This window comes from Bos grunniens, chromosome 5 (genome assembly GCF_055505025.1).
Source record: "Bos grunniens cultivar Pamir isolate PY7600 chromosome 5, Bosgru_T2T1.0, whole genome shotgun sequence".
NCBI classification, from domain to species: domain Eukaryota; kingdom Metazoa; phylum Chordata; class Mammalia; order Artiodactyla; family Bovidae; genus Bos; species Bos grunniens.
In genome coordinates this window covers 69,837,542-69,859,628 of record NC_141169.1, presented here as the reverse complement: position 1 = coordinate 69,859,628, position 22,087 = coordinate 69,837,542, and the positions used below count along the sequence as shown (strand labels likewise).

The window sequence follows — 22,087 nt, the reverse complement described above, 5'->3', positions numbered from 1 at the left end:
AAGCCACTCTGGCTGCCTGAGAGCCAAGTGCTGCCCTGTCCTGTTCGAGAGGACAGCAGCCTCTCAGCTATGGTGACGTGGTCCTGCCCTGCCTGCACTGGCTGTAGCCTTCAGAAAAAGAAATGGTTCATCAAGCAGCAATAAACATTCCTGGTAAGAGGAAGATCTAGAGACATTAAGCATCTAAAAAGATACACCTTTGGTGTGAAGGTCAGCTTCTTTTGAAAGGGCCTTTCTTGTTGATGAAAAGTGGACATTATCTCACAGCAGTTCAAAACAACTGGGGTGATAAATTTATCTGACTGCTAAGCAACTTGGCAAGAAACTTTAGTCTTCAGAATTCTAACACCTGGGAAGATTGACAAGTTTGGGATAACGCCTTGGCTGTCCAAATACCTGGGTTGCCCCACCCATGCACCATCTTAAAGAATCATTGTACTTGTTTCCCCTCACTGAGTGTATTTTGAAAGATCCTGTTACCAACTGGCCTTAGTAACTCACTTACTGACAATTTTCCTAGACATTCAAGTGCCGAAGACATACAAAGCCTCTGAAGCACGGGATGATTCCCACAGGGAATGTGTAGAATGTGAATCAAAGGCAAATAAACCTTATGTTTTGCTAACCTACAGCCCGTGCAGCCTCGTTGTAGGCACATGCAATGCAGATTTCTGTTCAGTTTCTAAAGTGATGAAAATACCCTGTGGTCGGGCCAGGGCACCACCCTACCACGGAGCCCTTGGAGGAGCCACTGATCTTCATGGAGGACTTGATCATTTTTCTTTCCTGGTCACTATAGCTTTAGTGCAAGGGCAATGACTACTGTGCAGCTGTGATTGCTGATGCATCACAAGATCTGTTCCCAAAAGCAGGGAAGGAAGTGGGGAGGGAGAGCAGGACAGAAAGCCATGTAAACCCTGGCTTGGAGAGAAAGCAGCCACTGACAGAGCCTAGAAAGCCCTTGGTTGTGGCCATCATAGCTCTATTTTCTGCCAGCACTAAAGACAAAGAATGAGATGACTTCACCCTGGAGTCTTTCTTTAGAAAAGAGAAACTGAAGATTGAATTAGTCTATGCTGGGAACGGCAAAGTAAAAAGGAAGCCGATTCACAGTAGATGAGCCGGAAGAGGCCAAACCGCTCTGCCTGTCCTGACAACACTGCTCAGGAGTTCACTGGTCCAAATACCTCCACACATTCGGCCCATAATCCTGTTCCCTTAGACAAGGAGCAAGTGAACATACATCAACCAGCAGAAATCTCCTAGGGAGTAATGGAAATAAAAACAAAAATAAACAAGTGGGACCTAATTAAACTTAAAAGATTTTGCACAGCAAAGGAAACTACAAACAAGGTGAAAAGACAACCCTCAGAATGAGAGAAAATAATAGCAGAGGAAACAACCGACAAATAATTAATTTCCGAAATATACAAGGCAGCTCATACAACTCAATACCACAGAAACAAACAACCCAATCAAAAATTGGGGAAAAGACCTAAACAGACATTTCTCCAAAGAAGATATACAGATGGCTAACAAACACATGAAAAGATGCTCAACATTGCTCATTATTAGAGAAATGTAAATCAAAACTACAATGAGATACCACCTCACACCAGTCAGAATGGCCATCATCAAAAAGTCTACACACAATTAATGCTGGAGAGGGTGTGGAGAAAAGGGAACACTCTTGCATTGCTGGTGGGAATGTAAATTGATACAGCCACTATGGAAGACTGTTTGGAGATTCCTTAAAAAACTAGGAATTAATCCACCATATGACCCAGCAATCCCACTACTAGGCATATACCCTGAAGAAACCAAAATTGAAAAAGAAACATGTACCCCAGTGTTCACTGCAGCACTATTTACAATAGCCAGAACATGGAAGCAACCTAAATGTCCAGTAAGATGAATGAATAAAGAAGCTGTGGTACATATATTCAATGGAATATTACTCAGTCATAAAAAGGAATGCATTTGAGTCAGTTCTAATGAGGTGGACAAACCTAGAGCCTATTATACAGAGTGAAATAAGTCAGAAAGAGAAATATAAATATTGTATACTAATGCATATATACAGAATCTAGAAAAATGGCACTGATGATTTATCTGGAGGGCAGCAGTGGAGAAACAGACATGGAGAACAGACCTATGGATGTGGCGGGAGGGAAGGAGGGAGAAGGTGAGATATACAGAGGGAGTAACATGAAAATTTACAATACCATATGTGAAATAGATAGCCAATGGGAATTTGCTATATACGACGCAGGGAACTCAAACAGGAGCTCTGTAACAATCTAGAAGGGTGGGATGGGAGGGAGACGGGAGGGAGCTTTGGGAGGGAGGGGACGTGGGTGTACTGTGAATCAGCTGATTCTTGTTGATGTCTGACAGAAAACAACAAAATTCTATAAAGCAAAATTATCCTTCAATTAAAAAATAATTTAAAAAAGAAAAAGAAACCTTCTAGGGCAGTAATCCACTTCTAAATAACAGTTCTGAAACAGTTCAGGAGTCAACGCTCAGGTGCCTACAAGCAGAGACACTGAAGATGGGAAATGTGAATGAAGGCATTCAGGGACAAGAATTCCCCTGAATTTACCACAAATGGAGAAGAAACCTTGAGAATAAGGCTTCTACCAAGAGAACCAAAACACAGGGGTATAGGAGGTAAGGGACCACGTACCATAAATCAAACTGCCTCGAAACAAAAACGGAAAGGTGACTCACCAATTTCCCTCCCTTTTCTCCTGCCCCAGCCCCAGTTTCACCACGATGGAGGCTGACGTCAATAAGGGGGAAGAAAACCTGCACAAATTATTAATACCAAGGGGTCGACAGCTGGAAACAACCATGTGGCCTATCCAGACAAAATCTGCTCCCGCAGGGAAGCTGTGTTGGACCCCCCCTCCCCACACTGCCATGTGGGGACAAGGACTCAAGCAACATCCTCCTTTGCCACCTGGCTCCCCGTTAGGTTCCACCAAAGGGGACGCTCAAGAGACATAAAGTGCAGGAACGGGGGAAAGGACTGCCCTTTCCAGCTCTGCGTGCTGCTCCTGCCTGCAGTAGCCCAGGAGCTGGTTCATGGGACCAGCCTTGCTGACACTCTGTTTCTGGTCATCACAGCTCAAGTGGGCAGGCCATGGATACTATGTGGCCTCCAGCTGTGGTTCCTGCTGGATTACGAAATTCAGATGTGACACCAGCCTGGCAGTGCCCTCTCCCCAGAAGTGAGCATCCCAGCCCCAGAGAACCCCCTCCTCTTCCAGCTCTTAGATTCTGGCAACCCCAACCTTTTTTCCTTTGTCACTCCTTCCCTAGGAGTGGTAGCCACTTCCTGATATAATGTTCCCTATTATCTTAGTCTTCCTTTCTCACATCCTCAATCCTCCATGACCTGCTTAACCAATTCCTAATGGTAAATTCTCTCTGCTAACATAGCTAATGTGGTTTCCTTTACCCTAAGTGGACACTAACTGATACATTACTTGGTAGCAAGAGTGAGGTTAATCTTGCACCCCCTGGACTGTATGTGTCTCACTAAAGTATTTAAAGGATGTGTTATTTCCTGTTTATCAGGTCTAATCTCTATAACATCATCAATGTACTAGACCAGTATGATGTGCTATAAGGTGTCAATAACATCAAGATATTGCAGAATACAGAATGAGCGGCAAGACTACAATGGTATACTGTTGACCCTACCAGGTAAAAGCAAACTGCTTCTGTAATCCTTGCAAACTGGTTCAGAGATAAAGCATTCGACAAACATTGCATAACAGAAGCTAGGGTCTATGTTGATTGTTTTCAGTAAAGATACCGTATGTTGAACAGCAGCTGAAGTTGGAATGATCATTTCATTAAACTTAACAAGAATCCAAAGTCAGCCTTTAAAATAAATCTGCCTTCTGCACAGACCAAACAGACAAGTTAAAAGGAGATATGAGAAGTGTCTTCATGTTTTCCTTTTTCCACATCTTTGGTGGGGGCACTAATTCCTGCAACTCCAGGAATTCAGTGTTCCTGTTTGTATATTATTCTGGTACAGAAGGGAAATCTGATGGGCTTCTACTTGACCTTTCCTACCATGACAGCCAATGTGGGAATTCTTTCAGTTTCCAAATACATCTACCCTGATTATGAACTCACAAACAAAGGAAATGACCAGAGCCTGGGATCTGCAGACTATTGGACTCACCACAGTTTTCAGGTTAGCCAAAATTCCATTGTTTCCCTGACCACTATAAGCCCACACATGGGCTGATGGCCCAGAATGGCATATTGCATCCTCAGGCATTAATATCAACCAGAGCCAGTGCCTAGAAATCTCTAGAAGGTCCAGGTACTTCCTTCTGTTCTGGGCACAGGTGCTCTAATGAATGAACACAACTCTGAGAAGATATAAAAGAATCTCTACCATGAATGTATGCAGCCATGTTTAAAATTCCCTCAAGGGAATGTGGCCTTAATCACTCTGAATCTGACTTGAGTCTGGAAACTGGGTTAAGAAGCCATCCTTTCCATTGTGATGATCTCAGTTCAAGTTTCTGGCTCACACACCAGAAGTCTCCCTCTTACAAAATACATAAAGGCAGAAAAGGAACCTTGAGGCCATGTTTCTCATTTATCCCTAGGGAGAGTGTAATCAACTAGCTATTCTCAAAATTCCTTCCAAGATGAAACAATGTGCCTCTTCATCCTGCTGCCCATGTTGGTGAGTATGCCTATCTTGTCGTGGGTGATTGAGTTCTTGATTTTTTTTTCACTGGAGTATAGTAGCTTTGGGGCTTCCCAGGTGTCTCATGGGTAAAGAATCCACCTGCCAATGCAGGAGTCACAAGAGACGAGACGTGGGTTCAATCCCTGGGTTGGAAAGATCCCCTGGAAGAGGAAATGGCAACCCAATCCAGTATTCTTGCCTGGGAAATCCCATGGACAGAGAAGCCTGGTGGGCTACAAAAAGTCGGACACAACCGAGCAACTGAGTATGCATGCACACACAGTTGCTGTACAATGCTGTGCTAGTTTCTGCTGTACACCAATGTGAATCAGCTATAAGTATACATATATCCCCTCCCTCTTGATTGGGTGGTTGAGTTCCTGACCTCTGCTTCTCTGGAATCCCATCCCCTTAAGGAAACAAAGTACCCATCTCAAGGGCAGCATCTTCCATTGTCACAGCCACGTTACAGAGAATGATCCCCCTGGATACTCCCTTCACTATGTGTTTCTCAATTTGCTCAGTGCCTGGGGAAGGGGCTCTCCTCTGTGGTGGGGAGCAGCTCACACTTGAAAAATCCACACCAGCATTCCTATCTCCTCAAACCTTTGGATTCCCTCCTCCCTATCACACCAGGCAAGTTCGCCCCTGGTGAGAGTGTAAACTCCTTCAGTTAAAGTTTATCAACCAAGTTGACTACACTGTTAAGAGTCCCAGCCATGCAACTGAATTATTAAGCCTAGAATCTGTTAAATAATAAATTCAGTCTCCTTATACACTCCTTCCTCCTTGGTCTCACATCCTTTGAAGCCATTTCTACACATGTTCCCAAGGATTGTGGTAAAAGAAACTTTCAAAATCCTGCAATTACTTAGCAGTATAAGCTCTTTCCTCCCAGGCCAGACTTTGTGCTTGTCCGTGGGAGCACCCTGAGATCTGATCTACTTTTGGGTACAAAAACAATAAGGGTTGGTTGCAGCAGGTCCGAGTAAGAAAACCACCCCCTAACAAGGCAACCACCCAGGCGAGGGGACCCAACTCCATGCCTCCTACCCAGCTGGTCTACCCCATTCCAAAGGCCCTGCTAGGAAAACAGTTTCTGGCTGGCAAAGATTGGGAGAGCAAGTCAATTCTTCGTTAGCTCCACCTCAATTCTAATGTACGCCAGTCTACTGCTCGAGAGAGAGGAAATGGGAAATAGAAGAGGCTACAACAGCTGTCTCTAATCTAACCAGGTGCCCACAGACTTCTCCCGGAAATGTGGAACTGAATCTAAAACAGCTAACAGAAAGCCCTGCCAACTAACACAGTTCTAATGCCTTAATATCATAACAAAGGCAGCACGTTGAGAAAGTCACACCACCACCCCCCCCCGCCCCCTGATTTCTGACCTCCACAACTAAGTGAAGAAGAGGCGGGAGTATGGAGAAGCAGGTGGCTGGCATTTTTATTCAGTGGTGTAGGCAACCACATATTTGAATAATTTTAAGGGTCTGGAAAGGCCATGATTTAAATATAGTTTGATTTTACCTGGTGGCAAAAGTTACAAATTCAAATTCTCTATTATTGGTCAGGTGTGCCTCAGTGTCAATGACGGGAAAGGCATGTGAGAAAGGGGGCCAGGCCCCAAGGAAGGGGCTGGAACTAAGAGCTGGGGCTGCACTGTCCATTTTACGGTCGTGCCCAGGATGCATAGTAGAAGAAGACATACTTCCTGGGTCCAAAGAGTTAAAGAACAAAATAGTACTAAAGGACTTGGATTAATTGTAGCAAGTAGTTTCCTCCATTTTCAAATCCCCATGAGCTAATACTCTACAGAGTAAACTTATGTGATAAACTTGCTTTTTCCAGAAGCATGACTAAAAGCCTATTGGTATATTGCTTTCTCTAGTTTCAAGACAGTGTCTTATTTCTGAGCATATACGGTACTTGAAGTGGGCTGCCCTAGTAGCTCAGATGGTAAAGAATCTGCCAGTAATGCAGGATACCTGGGTTCGATCCCTGAGTTGGGAAGATCCCCTGGAGAAGGGAATGGCTACTCACTCCAGTAATCTTGCCTGGCGAATCCCATGGACAGAGCCTTGATGGGCTACAGTCCATGGAGTGGCAAAGAGTTGGACATGATGGAGCGACTAACTAACACACACACCCAGCATTTGAAAATTTGTGGAAAGTGACATCATATTTGAGAAAAAAATGTAACAGCATCATATTACTTAAACAAAAGGTCACATCCCATCGTAAGGGGGAAAAAAACTTTTAACCGCATACGCAAAAAAACACACTTCCTAAGAACCATGGAACACATATTAATAATTTTGGACTAGGTTTATAAAAATACACTGGACATTTAATTACCATTGGGTATCTTTTTGTTAGCAAAGACTTAGCTTCTTTTATCAAAGGACAGGTGTTCCAGGAGAAAGAAAAGGTTAAAGCCACCCACTGAGTTTTACCATAAGCTCCTACAGTAAGGTCACCCGCTCCCAAGCTCTGACTCAGATTCTCAGCCACTGCATCAATACAAATGTTTGGAGAGTCAAGCATGATTGAGGGTAGACCACTAGTCTATCATCTCCCCCACTTTGGGGACTGCTGAAAAGCTAAATTAGCAGTTGATAGTTTAAAAATGACACATCCTTGCAGAGTGGTATAGTGTTTAGTGATTTCTGTCTCACCAAAGTTGCCCCGATTTGAGGCCATGTGAGAAAAAGAAAAAAAAAAGAAAAAGCAACCGTTAGTTTCAAAACTACTTTCTTATATCTAAGTTTCCACCAAATACTTCTAGCCCACTTCCGGTGAAACCAGCATGGTTCTTTCCTAACCCTTCTCAGATTGACTGTCTATACTGATTCAGATTTGCTCGTCAATGCACACCTGTCTGCTTCCTATTAGCTTTGCACACCTTCTCGAAATGAACCAGAGACACTGACTTTCTCTCTAATTATAAATAAGCTCGGACTGCTTTTAAGTCAAGGTTCCAGAAGGTGAGCTGCCTTCCAACCAGCTCCATGTCTGTGGTTGCTCTTTGGCGCTGGCTGGTTTTCCTCTGCCTGTTCTTTCTCCATTAATGTATTTTGTGCATTGTTGTTTAGTCACTAAGCATGTCTGACTATTTGCGACCCCATGGACTGTAGCCCACCAGGCTCCTCTGTCCATGGGATTTCTCAGGCAAGAATACTGGAGTGGGTTGCCATTCCCTCCCGCAGGGGCATCTTCCCCACATCCCCACCCAGGGATGTTCGAACCTGCATCTTTTGCATTGACAGGCAGATTCTTTACCACTGAGCCACCAGGGAAGCCCATTTTGTGCATATACCTATATAAAACTAAATAGCCACACCAAACACCTAAACCCTTTTATCAGTTTATACCACTATGTGAAGTCGCTCAGTCGTGTATGACGCTTTTCGACCCCATGAACTGTAGCCTGCCAGACTCCTCCATCTATGGGATATTCCAGGCAGGAATACTGAAGTGGGTTGCCATTTCCTTCTCCAGGGGACTGAACCCAAGTCACCCACATTGCAGCCAGACTCTTTACTATCTGAGCCACCAGAGAAGCCCCTTATTATTCCACTATGATGTCCATTTATCAACGATCACATAGAGACCTTATTCTGAATTACTACAGCAAATACAAACCACTACATTTTTCCTTTCTCAGTAGCGCTTGGTAATAAAAATATTTTCATCACTGTATTTGCTTAGTTTCTGGGTTACATAAAATAGCTGTCCTCAGGGACCAACAGAAGGGTTTCAGAGGTAAAATAATGAGCCCACAGCATGGATACATTAGGTGCATTCGCCAGAACAAACACAGATGATAAATATCAGACAGCCGCCAGCCACTCCAATTAATATCTCCTCAAGCATGGTGGCTACAGTTGCCTTAAAATTCATAAAGTTCTTATTTCCCGAGCCTTCCAGAACAACATAGTTCCGTGGCAAAGAAATTATTTATTTTTCATTTATTTTGTCTAGAAAAGTGTTCTAAATATAGCGTTATTCTTATTAACGATGATCTAAGAAGTAGAAAACAGTCTGCAGTCTTTTCTTTTCCCCTATTTGCAGTGTAACAAAAGAGGCCAAGCTTGCTGTGATTTGTAAACAGTACAATTTCAACATGAACCTCCGGGGGATCATTTGTGTAGCTCCAATGATCTAGTTTTAGCAACCATTCATGATCGACTTTGGAAGAAGCTTATTAATTGACAGTGTTTCCTTCTACCCACTCTACAGTCCTCCAAATAAAGTGCAATCATTCAATTTTCTCTGTAAGAGGTTTTTACGATGACTCCTGCTTTTTAGGGAAATTCAAATTAATTCCACCAAGCATTCAGTTACAAATGATTTTGGACAGAATTAATGTTTTATCACTGACTGTTTGGGCCTATGTGTAGTATCATTCATGTCTTCACAATCTCGAAACCCTTGGGACAGTAGTTAGCTTTCCGTCTCTTTCCTCGGTCAGACCCCTTAGCCAATGTTGGTCCCTTTCTTTCTTCCAGAATGTATAATATTACCGGAGAACTTGAGTAACATTTGCTCTTTGTATAGGGTTTAATGGGTCAAGAATTAAATTGCAATTTCCCTACCCCTCTCCTGCTCTCCTTCTAAGAAGCACATGCTGCTGCTAAGTCACTTCAGTCGTGTCCGACTCTGTGCGACCCCATAGACAGCAGCCCACCAGGCTCCCCCGTCCCTGGGATTCTCCAGGCAAGAACACTGGAGTGGGTTGCCATTTCCTTCTCCAATGCATGAAAGTGAAAAGTGAAAGTGAAGTCGCTCATAGTGTTGGATTATTTCAATACTGGCTGTAGAAGTATCCTTTGCTACAAGGCAGGCAGGAATGTTCTCTCCTCCTTAAGGAAACTTGCTTTCCCCTGATGTATCACTTTTCTCAAAACCTAAGGAATAAGTAGTTAGTTTTCCCTTGTCCCAGTGTCTCCAAACAGGGGATGGAGCCAGAATACTTCCAACCTCTCCAAAGCACTCTTTCAGCTGAGGTCAATTTTATTTTCACTCCAAAATTCTCCTCTTTGGCATCAGAACCTTGCCATAACAGACCCCGGATGCACTGAAGATTTTGGCCCTGACTCAAAGGTTTTCTTTCTCACCATCATTATCTTGGACAATTTTAAATCCCATGAAAACCATTCAGTCGACCTCTTGCTTCACATTTTGCTAACTTCCTCTATCCCAGCAATTTTTACTGCTCTTCTAATAACTTACCCCCATGGGTGCTCCATGGAGCTTAGTTCCGGCAACTATTTCACCTCTCATATTTTAGAGTAGGCAATTCCACTCCCTAGGAGGGAAAACAATCTTCCTTTGATCTCCCATCCCTAGCGCCCTACCCCAAAGAAGCCTCCAGTCCACACACCCTCTCGGCTCTACCCTTTTATCAGCCACTTAGTGCTTTCCCTCCCCCCCTCTCCAGCAAATGCCTTGTAGTCAAACATTTCAGCAATACTTGCTGGTCACCAATTCCTCTCTATCCCTGAATGAACACGCCCAATTGCTTCTCTGCCTGTTCCTATTCCACAGCGTCCCACGGAGGAAAATCTAATCACGTGTTGATGGACAAACAATGGGAATGTGAGATTTCTAACCACAGCGAGGCCCTTGATGCACTGGGTCTTCTCCCATCAGTGATTCATGACAGTTCAGTTCAGTTCAGCTCAATCGCTCAGTTGTGTCCAACCCTTTGTGACCCCATGAATCGCAGCACGCCAGGCCTCCCTGTCCATCATCAACTCCCGGAGTTCACCCAGACTCACGTCCATCGAGTCAGTGATGCCATCCAGCCATCTCATCCTCTGTTGTCCCCTTCTCCTCCTGCCCCCAATCCCTCCCAGCATCAGAGTTTTTTCCAATGAGTCAACTCTTCGCATGAAGTGGCCAAAGTACTGGAGTTTCAGCTTTAGCATCAGTCCTTCCAAAGAAATCCCAGGGCTGATCTCCTTCAGAATGGACTGGTTGGATCTCCTTGCAGTCCAAGGGACTCTCAAGAGTCTTTTCCAACACCACAATTCAAAAGCATCAATTCTTTGGCACTCGGCTTTCTTGACAGAGGCACTGGCCAAATCTTTTCAACAACCCTTAAACCACCTAGTAATTCTAGCTACAATTTATGAGGGAGGGACAACACATAATACCAAGTATTATGCTAGGATACTAAATATACTGTATCAATAACCGTCATAACCCTTAAGAAGTTGCTTAACTTCTCTGTCTCCCATCTCCCCATTTGTAAAATGAAAAAGAACTACTGTCTTCATCACACTGTTGGGGGTAGTGAGTGAGATGATATACTTCAAGTACTGGAATTCACTCTATGGTATGCAGTTCTCAATAAAGATAAGCTATTAAAGTTGAGAATGATGATGATAATGATGAAGATGGCTACCCTGAACAGTTAATATCATCCCAGTGTTATGATGGCACTAGTGGTCAGGAATCCACCTGCCAATGCAGGATACACAGTTTCAATCCCTGGGAGAAGAAAATGACAACCCGCTCCAGTATTCTTGCCTGGAAAATTCCATGGATAGAGGAGCCAGTCAATGGGGTCGCCAAGAGTCAGACACACCTGAGCACGCATGCACAGTTAAGGGTGGAAAGAAGTTTAAACTCAGGTCTCTCTGCTTCCAAAATGCAGGTTTTTTCAATGCTAAATACTTTCCTACCCCCAGAAAATGGGTAAAATTTTTGAGTAGTAAGCTACCTTCCCGGAGAAGGCAATGGCAACCCACTCCAGTACTCTGGAAAATCCCATGGACGGAGGAGCTTGGTAGGCTGCAGTCCATGGGGTCTTGAAGAGTCCGACATGACTGAGCGACTTCATTTTCACTTTTCATGCATTGGAGAAGGAAACAGCAACCCACTCCAGTGTTCTTGCCTGGAGAATCCCAGGGACGGCGGAGACTGGTGGGCTGCCATCTATGGGGTTGCACAGAGTCGGACATGACTGAAGCGACTTAGCAGCAGCAGCAGCAAGCTACCTCACCCTCATTAAACAGCCTTGCATGCCACTTCACAGAGGAGAAACAAAGTTATCAGATACACTCAGATCTTTAATTAGAAGAAGGCTCAGCTGACACAGATATATTAGACATGGGAAATTTAAAAAGGATTCCAAGGAAACTCAAGACTGGAGATATGTAATTTCAGCTTTTTAAAAAGACTGAGGTTTGATGTGTTTTATGGTAACTCATTCCAAGATATTTTTCTCTATAGCTGTTACCTTCCATAACAATAAAACTGCTTTGTCAAGAAAAATCTTAATGAAATATCACTTTACAAGTTTTAAGTGAAAGAAGTATTTGAATAACCTTGTTTAAATTGAGTGGCTATGATCTTTTATTTTCAACAGCAAACATTAAATTTGATTCAACTTGTTTAATACTGTTTCTTATTCAAAATATATTTGTAAAACACACACACACTGAAAAGTAAATCAAGGGGTGGGCTGAATTGAGAGACTGGAATCGACTTATATACACTAATAAAATAGATAACTACCAAGAACCTATTATATAGCACAGGGAACTCAACTCGGTGTGCTGTGGTGACTTAAATGGGAAGGAAATCCTAAAAAGAGGGATATATGTATGCATATGGCTGATTCATTTTGCTATATAGCAGAAATTGACAGAGCAGTATAAAGCAACTATACTCCATAAAAATTAAATCAAAAGATTATTTTGAAATAATATAAAAGTTGATCTACATGAAGAACCTGCTTTTTTTCTGCCTGCCCCATTATAATTCTCTCCCATTTTGGTAACAGCATCCCAATTTTTCTTTGGTGTGGGAACCACTGTTCTCCCACTATTTAAGGTTAGGTGAGGCTAACGACACTGATTGGCTCCAGCAGTTGGCACGTGACCAAGGCCTGGCCAATGAGAAACCATGTCCTCGTGGCCCACTGACTGGTTCAGAGAGGGGCACCTGATCCCATGTCTTGGCCAGGGAGAGCCTAGCGCTCTGACTTGATCAATCTTCAGGGAAAGAGAAGCTCTTTTTTCATGGGAATTAAGCCAATGAGATAAAAACTGGCCATCTCCATCACCACTGAGGAAAAGCTGCCTCAGAATGGAGCCAAACACAGGAAAGCAAGGATGAAAGAGTTTCTTCCTGTCATTTGATCACCTGGATCCAGCTGTGACTATGGCTGAACCCCTGGAGCTTTTCCGTTACACGTGCCAATAAATTCCTTTATGTTTGTTTGTTTAGGCCAGTTTAAGCTGGGCTTCTGCCATTTCCAACCAAAAATATCCCAACACAACCTATCTGTGCCAAATAGCTAAGATAAATTCCCTGAAATAAAAGCATGGTTGACTTTCAGGTTTGTGAAAACAGTCAAATGTCATCAAGTTGAATTCACTTCTATTTCGTTCTGCATGTGAGGGTTCTGTGGTTTAATTTTGATGAGAGGGAGTGAGAAAAACAAAAGTCTCACTCCCTGATATACATGTAGGTCTGTCCTATGATGATTAAATTTCTATATATCTTTAGTCATACTTTCTTCCTTATCTCAAGCTGGTAAGGTGAACCTTCTATGTTTTTAATCTTTCTTGCATGTTCTAGAATCTACATCCATCAACTATTCTCTCCCTCACACAGATAACCCCTCCCCAAACCACCCTCAGCTTTTCTTGCTCTACTGGTTCCTATACTCTCACCTATCGGTGTACCTTCTGTCTCCTCTGTAAAAATAAATAGAGAATGAAAACCAAACTTCAATATATAAAATCACCCATACACATAATCAGGCAGAAAGAATCACAAAGAAATGGAAGAAAATAATGTAAAATATTAATGCTGATTGTCTATTGTCTCTCATGGTAGAATAATAGCTGATTTTTTTCTTTTTTTAAAATGCTTTTCTGTGGTTTACAAATTTCCTTAGTATTTATTTTATAACAGAAATGTATTTCTTAAAATACATTTCCTCTTCAAGCTACCACATTTTTCCATCCCTTACTGTCTAATATTGTAAAACAAAAGACCAGGCATCACTTCCTCACTCCTAGTTCACGGCCACACTGACTCTACTGGTATTCACTCCACTCAACTGAAACCATATCCCCCAGTGACTAGTGTGGCCATCACGTCGCATTCAATGGTTTCTCTTCTCCCTTTAGCTCATGTGACCTCTTTGGGTCATCAGCCATCCCTTCCCCTGGCTCGAGTTTGTAACCACAGAGCTATTGTTTCACCTCAGGTTTTCCTTTCCTTTCCTTCCCTATTCAGTCGTTCAACAGGTCTTATCAATGACATTTCCAGGTGCGCCCTGAATGCATCATCGCCTTAGCTCCTTGCCCGTGTCCTGTCTGCTGTCTGCCCCTCTCGTGGCCTCAGCCCCACTACTGCTCTGTGCCTCCACCCCTCCCCCATCTCACACAGCCCACTGCCCTGGGAGTCATCGCCCTAAAGCCCAAGCACAGTCATGGAAGTCCCCACCTTAAAATTCTGAATGGCTCTTGAATGCATATAAAAATCAAGTACCATGACCAGGCTGCCACCAAAGGCCCTTCACGAGCTGGTTCCGGCCCATCAGCCTCATCTTCCACGTGTTGGAGCCTGTGCCACAGGCTCCGGGAACACTGGCTGACTTTCCAGAAGAGCATGAGGCTCTCTGGTACACAAGGGCCTCTTATCGTGTTCTCTCCCCTGCCCTGCCACTCTTCCCCTCCCCACACAAACTCCTGTTCACCCTTCAAGACCCAGACTAGCATTAAATTTTGACTATTTTAATAATTAGCACTTATAATACTGTAGTTTGGTCCCCAGTAGATACTGACCTGCTCTAGGGCAAAAACATCATTTTATTTATTATATCCTGGTTTCTTGCCTATAGAAAGCAGGCAAATAATAGTAAAAGGGAGATACTGTAAAAATCCCAAACCGTCCCTAGAACATTGATTTTTATTATATATTAAAGGAGTAATTATAATGATTCTGACTTATAAAAACAATCACAACCCCCCTCAAAAGACTTTTATGTGGTCTATATAATATGCTGTGTGTCCTATTTGAAGTGCTGTACTCTCAGCATCCGTGACGTGAGTCTGGCCACTTCTTTTAATTTGAGATCAGTCTCTTTAGATGACAAACAAAAACAAAAAATTTAAATCTTCATAATAAAGTTTAAATTGTCTTAATTTCTTGGTTTCCTCCTTCACTCATGACACCTTCTAATATTACAGTCAAGATTTATATATCTACAGCTTCTGCTTTAAAAAAAATGGTTTGAGTATACCTTTTGTGCAAGGAAAAAAATACTATACTTTTCTTTAACTTTTTCCAATTAAATCTACCAATTTACTTTTGAAGGGCTCTGGTGGCTCAGAGGTTAAAGCATCTGCCTGCAATGCGGGAGACCTAGGTTCGATCCCTGGGTCAGGAAGATCCCCTGGAGAAGGAAATGGCAACCCACTCCAGTATTCTTGCCTGGAGAATCCCATGGACGGAGGAGCCTGGTGGGCTACAGTCCATGAGGTTGCAAAGAGTCAGACACGACTGAGTGACTTCACTTTCTTTATTGAATAAAATTATATCTTTTTAGTTACAGAACTTATAAGGTACACAAAGTCACAGGACATTTAAATCTAGTGAATTCAACATTTTAAAAAGTAGTTAAGGGACTTTCCTAGTGGCTCAGTGGTAAAGAATCTGTCTGCCAATGCAGGAAACACGGGTTTGATCTCTGATTTGGGAAGATCCCACATGCCACAGGACAACTAAGCCCATGGACCACAACTATTCAGCCTGTGCTCCAGAGCCTGGGAGCTGCAACTACTAAAGCCCACAGGCCCCAGAGCCTGTACTCTGCAACAAGAGAAGCCACACAGTGAGAGGCCCATGCACCTCGACTAGAGAGTAGGCCCCGCTTGCCACATCTAAAGAAAAGCCGGAGCATCAACAAAGACCTGGCACAGTCAAAAATAAAAAATAAACAATTTAAAAGTAGCTATAGTTAAATGGCATCTCATGTCCTGGAGAAGGTAATATTGACAAAAACATCCAAAAAGCCATCACTAAATCTTCTTAGAAATTTCCATACCTTTAAAAGAAAGAAGTCATGCAACCAATCTCTCCTTAAAGAAAAATGATGAGATTCATCTGTTACACACTAGCTATGTCCCCAGCATGATACTATGAACTAGAGGGGACTTTTCTCAATTCCCAATGGAAAAAAGTCCAAACTGCTGTAAGAGTTCAAAAGAGGGAGATACCACAACTAACAGAGATCAGGGATATTCTTCTCATAAAGGGTAAGATATAAGCCAAGAAGAATAGACAGAATTTTTACAGACAGAATTCACCATTCCAGGCAGAGGGAACAGCAAAAAAAAAATTAAGGAGGCAAGACAGAAATCAGGAAGTCAGTGTAAGACCCTGAGAGTGGTCTCAGAGCACCCAGTTCCCCACTGGGCCCTTGATCTTGTCACTCCCTGACTGCAGGACTTCCTTCTCCTAAAGGCTGAAATCTAAAGGGCCTTTTCCTTTTTGCAAAGGATTCTGGACTCAATCCCATGGGCAATGGAGACTAATCTAAAATTGGGAGCAGAGATCCTGAAAGGACAGGGGATTAACCTGGCAACAACGTACAGAAAAGAAAGGGAGAGACTGAAGGAGAGATGGAGACACTGCCATACCAGGAATACATAAGGATGCTGAACGCACTCTTGCTCGATGCTTTGGTAATAAACTCAACCACTGCAACCAGGAGACTGAAGTATTCTACGCTGCTTCCTTTGTACCTCAAGTTCCATACAAAAAGCTTATTTAATCCCCCCAAAACTTTATAGCCCTAATCTAGTCTTCTCTGGATTCCTTTTTTGATATATATATATATATATATATATATAAATGCCTGACTCTGCTTGTGACAAAAGCTTTCAAGTCCCACTGATCCTTTTGCCCCACAACTGTGCAAGCCTAAAGAAAACCTGTGAACTCCTCCATGTATGCCAACAGGGAGGAGACAGCCAGGCACTCCTCTGCCCACCACCCCCACCCACCCCCAGCACCACTCATAATAAGAAACAAAGCCACTTACCCCCTCCTTCATGCAAACTGAATGGACCAGTTTAGGAGACCACTTTGTGCTCTCTAGAAAGCCTCATTATGTGAGTAACACATCTTCTCCTGCCCTCTTGGTCTGTGTGTGTGGCACCATCAGTCTTGACCTCCAAACCGATTGCAGTGGCTTGGACAGAGGCTGGTCCCACAATCCATGGAGTGACTACAAACACTCCTTTTTCTATTTTTGTCCTTGGGGGCTCTTCATCCCTACCTTCTCCCTTCCCTACACCACCCTCACTACCCAGCTCCCTAAATGACACTTTTTTTTTCAGAATATTTGCATTTTATTTATCTCTTTTTTAACTGAAGTATAGTTGATTTACAATGTTGTGTTAGTTTCTAATGTAATACAGCAAAGAGATTCAGTTATATGTATATATTCAGTCATATATATATATTCTTTTTCATATTCTTTTCTATTATGGTTTATTACAGAATATTGAATATAGTTCCCAGTGCCACAAACACTCTTAAATAGTGAACTACTGCAATGTCCTGTCTATACCTAGATTCAAGGTAGGAAGAAGCAAAGAAGATGCATGATGGAAACCCTCAAACGGTCCTGTGGTCTAAAATTCAACTCAATATTGATTGCCTCAAATGGACATATACATTCACTCAAACGTCTATTTATCACTTCAAAGCAATTCAGTGTGTCTTTAGTAAATGCTTGGCTCGCACCCCTCCCAAAGGGCTAAACTCTAAGATGTTGCATAGTCATAGAAGCTAGGTGCTCAATTCTGCTGTAATCACAGGCTTGCAATTAGAAGAAATCTCTACACAAGCTAGGATGGAAACACAATTAAACATTTCCTTTTCATAAAGTTCTGGGTTAAAGTGCTAGGGCAACTGAAAGGCTAAAATAAAAAGCCACAAATAATCCCTTTATTCAAATAGCACTTTAGTTACAAATCAAATGAAAGCCTTGATTTGTGTTCAGTACAGAAAGTACTTCCATGTCTTTTCAGCCAAACCTGCATATCTAAAGGTCATAATCATGAAAACAGTGTCTTCCTCAGAAACAGTTTAGAAAATCATAATATTAAGTACTTACACATCTTTAGCTGCTCCTGCAGGGCCTGGAAGAAAAAAAAAAAGATACTTTCTTGTTATCTTGATAACACTGGTACAAAAATCTTAAGCCCAGTATCCAACTAAAATAACTTTTTCAAGAGATGAGTTGAGAATATGATTTTTTGAAAGATCATCTCACAAAAGAAGAAAAAGGAGAGCAGAAAAATCATAAAAAGCCAAATCTTAGGTTTAGAATTTATTCTGTCCATTTTTAACAATTCCTATAAATTATAACAGATTATTCCCTGGTGGCTCAGAGGTTAAAGTGTCTGCCTGCAATGCAGGAGACTGGGTTCAATCCCTGGGTCGGGAAGATCCCCTGGAGAAGGAAATGGCAACCCACTCCAGTGTTCTTGCCTGGAGAATCCCAGGGACAGAGGAGCCTGGCGGGCTACAGTCCATGGGGTCGCAAAGAGTTGGACACGACTGAGCGACTTCATTTATCTTATCTTTATAAATTATAAAGTCCTGATTCTGAAAGGAATTTTATAAGATGCCCCAACCTAATCTGCTAATTTTACAGATACAGTAACAAATTTGAGAAGTATTTTCTTTTCTAAGCCACATGACTTCTAAGCTGGTACCTACATGGAACTATCATGTTACACTATGCACTAACCAAAAAGTTAAGCAAAGTCATCACATGACAAAATGGAGACAACATCCTAAATGAATTGGGAAGTCTCGAAGATGCCAGCCCAGCTCCAAAAGGAGTAACATTCATTTCCAACTCTTGTCCTATTTGCTATTGAACCCTCTCATTTTTGCTTCCCATCCACATGTCAAAAACCCAGTCCTCTCACTTATCACAGATTCTCCGCCCACAACACAGTTCCATCTGCACTTCTGCCCCCTAATATCCTTACCTAAACAAACAGAACTTAGTTCCAACTTTAAAAGCTACATGGAATTCAGTATCATTTAACCTCTTATAAGTTCACTTCCCTCATGTCAAACGAGGAAAATAAAAACATCTGTCTCAAAAGTTACCATGAAGTTCTTTAAAATCTATATATCTCTATCAAAATACCAATGACATTTTTCAAGAAAATAAAACAAATAATACTAAAATGTCTATGGAACCACAGCAGACCCTGAATTGCTAAAGCATCTTCTCAAGAACAAATCTGGAGGCATCATGCTCTTGATTTCAAACTACATGACAAAGCTATAGTAATCAAAACAGTATGTTATTGGCAAAAAAAACAGACACACAGATCAATGGAGCAGAATAGAGAACCCAGAAGGAAACCCATGCATACATGCTCAATTAATTTACAACAAATGAGGCAAGAAGATGCAACGTGGAAAGCATAGTCTTTTCAATAAACTGTCCTGGGAAAACTGGACAGTCGTATGCAAAAAAATGAAACTAAACAACTATCTTACATCGTACACAAAAATTAACTTAAAATGAATTAAAGCCTTATATGTAAGACCTGATACCATAAAACTCCTAGAGGAAAACATAGGCAGTAAGTTACTTGACACTGATCTTAGAAATTAATGTTTGGATCTGATTCCAAGAGCAAAGGCAAGAAAAGCAAAAATAAACAAGTGGGGCTGCATCAAATCTTTTAAATTCCTGCACAGCAAAGGAAACCATCAACAAAATGAAAGGACAACCTATTGAACGGAAGAAAACACTTCTAAATTACATATCTGATACAAGAGGTTAATATTATAAATATATAAAGAACTCATAAAACTCAATAGCAAGAGAGAAAGAGAGGTTGAGAGAGAGAGAGAAAAACCAGCTTGATTTTTAAATGGGTAAATAATCTGAATAGACATTTTTCCAAAGATGACATACAGATAGCCAATCGGTACATGAAAACATGCTCAACATGTCTAATCATCAGAGAAATGCAAATCAAAAACCACAAGATATCACCTCATACCTGTGAGAATGCTTACTTTCAAAAAAGACAACAAATAACAAGTGTTGGCAAGTGATGTGGAAAAAGGAGGATACCAGTGCACGCTCTTGGTGGGAATGTAAATCAGTGCAGCCACTACAGAAAACAGTACAGAAGTTCCTCAGAAAAATTAAAAATAGTACTATCATGCTGCTGCTGCTAAGTCGCTTCAGTCGTGTCCGACTCTGTGCGACCTCATAGACGGCAGCCCACCAGGCTCCCCCGTCCCTGGGATTCTCCAGGCAAGAACACTGGAGTGGGTTGCCATTTCCGTCTCCAATGCATGAAAGGGAAAAGGGAAAGTGAAGTCGCTCAGTCATGGCCAACTCTTCGTGACTCCATGGACTGCAGCCTACCAGGCTCCTCCGTCCATGGGATTTTTCAGGCAAGAGTACTAGAGTGGGTTGCCATTGCCTTCTCCAGAGGATCTTCCCAAACCAGGGATTGAACCTGGATCTCCTGCACTGCATCACTGTTATTAGCAGTCACATTTTCCTTAGTATCTCAATTTTCCTATCTATGAAGTGGGAGTTAACTCCTGTACAAGTCACAGAGGTATGAAAATAAAGGAAAAACATGCTACAAAATACAAACAAGTCTGCAGGAAGAGTTATTGCCAAAATTGTAAGAACTTTATCCGAGAGATATTAATCTAGGACGTATAATACTGCAAATTCAAAGAAAAGAATAAAGATAATCAAGACTATGTGTCAGGCTTCCCTGATGGCTCAGTGGTAAAGACTCTGCTTGCCAGTACAGTAGACATGAGTTCAATCCCTAACCGGGAAGACCCCACATGCCGTGGAGCAACTGAGCCGGTGCACCACAACTACTGAGGCTGTGCTCCAGAGCCCTGGAGCCACAACTGCCAAAACCCGGCTGCCCTAGAGCCCTTGCTCCCCAAGAAGAGAAGCCCCTGCAATCAGAAGCCTGTGCACCACACTATGGAGAAGCCCCTGCTTACCACAACTAGAGAAAAAGCCCAAGCAGCAATGAAGACCCGGCACAGCCAAAAAATAAATACAATTATTTAAAATGAATTTTAAAAAGACTATGTCTCAAATAAATTCTTTAAAGGTTTTGACCAAACCTGAACTTTGTAACAAACTTAAGACTCTTTACTCAGGGGAGAGTAATATTTCTGTTTCACACTCTCACTAAGATTATATAAATAAAAATGGCTTTGGAATCTGAGATCATAAAACCAAAAAAAAAAAAAATCCTAAAATTTAAAAAAATCTTAAACATAATAACAGTGGAGAGTTCAACAGGAAAAAATAAACAAAAGATTTAGTGCCACCAAAAACCCATAAATATGGACATTTTATTTCAGAATCAAAACAAGCATGAGAATCTGGGAGAAAGTCTAAAAAGAAAATAAATATCCTCGTTTTCTTAGTTTCATTTTCATGGAAAAAGATGGGGAACGATTGGGGGTTGCAGTGCTCAGGGGAGGAGAGAGCAGAAGGCATCAGAACAGATTCTGGGACGTCATACAGAAAGAAGACGGCGGTCATGATGTGAGGGCCACGAGCGCTGAGCCGTTAGAGATGAAGGGGAGGGCAGAGAGGACAGAAGCCACCTCACTGCATCTGACGGACAGCAGCAGGGTGGTAGGGAAACAACAGCATGGAACTGGAAGGCAGAAGAGCCAGGTAAAATTCCTGCTCCAGTATTTTATTTGACAGTCCCTAGATCCCTCTGCTTCAGCTTCTAATCCTGGGCTGACAAAGGCACCAGAAAAGACAAACCACAATAAGTGTGTGAGTGAAATTCATTTCAAAACAGTCACATGTTGTCTCCTCAGCACCTGTTTTCATCAGTCACCAGAAACCCTGCATCCACTTCACCTTGACTCCGGCGTCCCCACGGCCTCTTTCCTGCTGGGTTCACCATCTAACTTCCCAGCAGGCCCAAGGCAGATGCCAGGTGTTACCTTCCAGAAGGAAATCAGCAGGCCATTTCTTATGTTCACAAATGTACCTCTCTTAAAGGGCACCATCTATTTAACAACTGCAGTGGTGCGGAGGCCAAGAAGTCAGAAACACTGACTTGATGTATAGACATCAAGCCTATAGATATGATTATAATGTACATGCATCTTTCTAAAAGGGAAGAAAGCATACATCTTCACAGGAGCAAGGGATTAATGATAAGCTTATAACCAGTGCAGGTAGAACATGACTCCCTGACATACAACTTCTCAGAGAAAAAGAAAAAGAAAATCTGTAATTGTTGAAACTCCCAGCAAAAATATCAGAATTTCTAG

The 22,087-nt window shown here is 42.2% G+C and overlaps 1 protein-coding gene across 3 annotated transcripts in view; it reads right to left on the bottom strand.

Moving 5' to 3' along the window:
- Positions 1-22,087, bottom strand: part of C5H12orf75 (chromosome 5 C12orf75 homolog) — a 44,945-nt gene that overhangs the window by 10,818 nt on the left and 12,040 nt on the right. For all 3 annotated transcript variants that reach the window (XM_086401133.1, XM_086401134.1, XM_086401135.1), the window contains exon 2: positions 17,880-17,904. In XM_086401133.1, the coding sequence (XP_086257259.1) occupies positions 17,880-17,904 (25 nt within the window). The remainder of the gene's footprint in view (positions 1-17,879; positions 17,905-22,087) is intronic.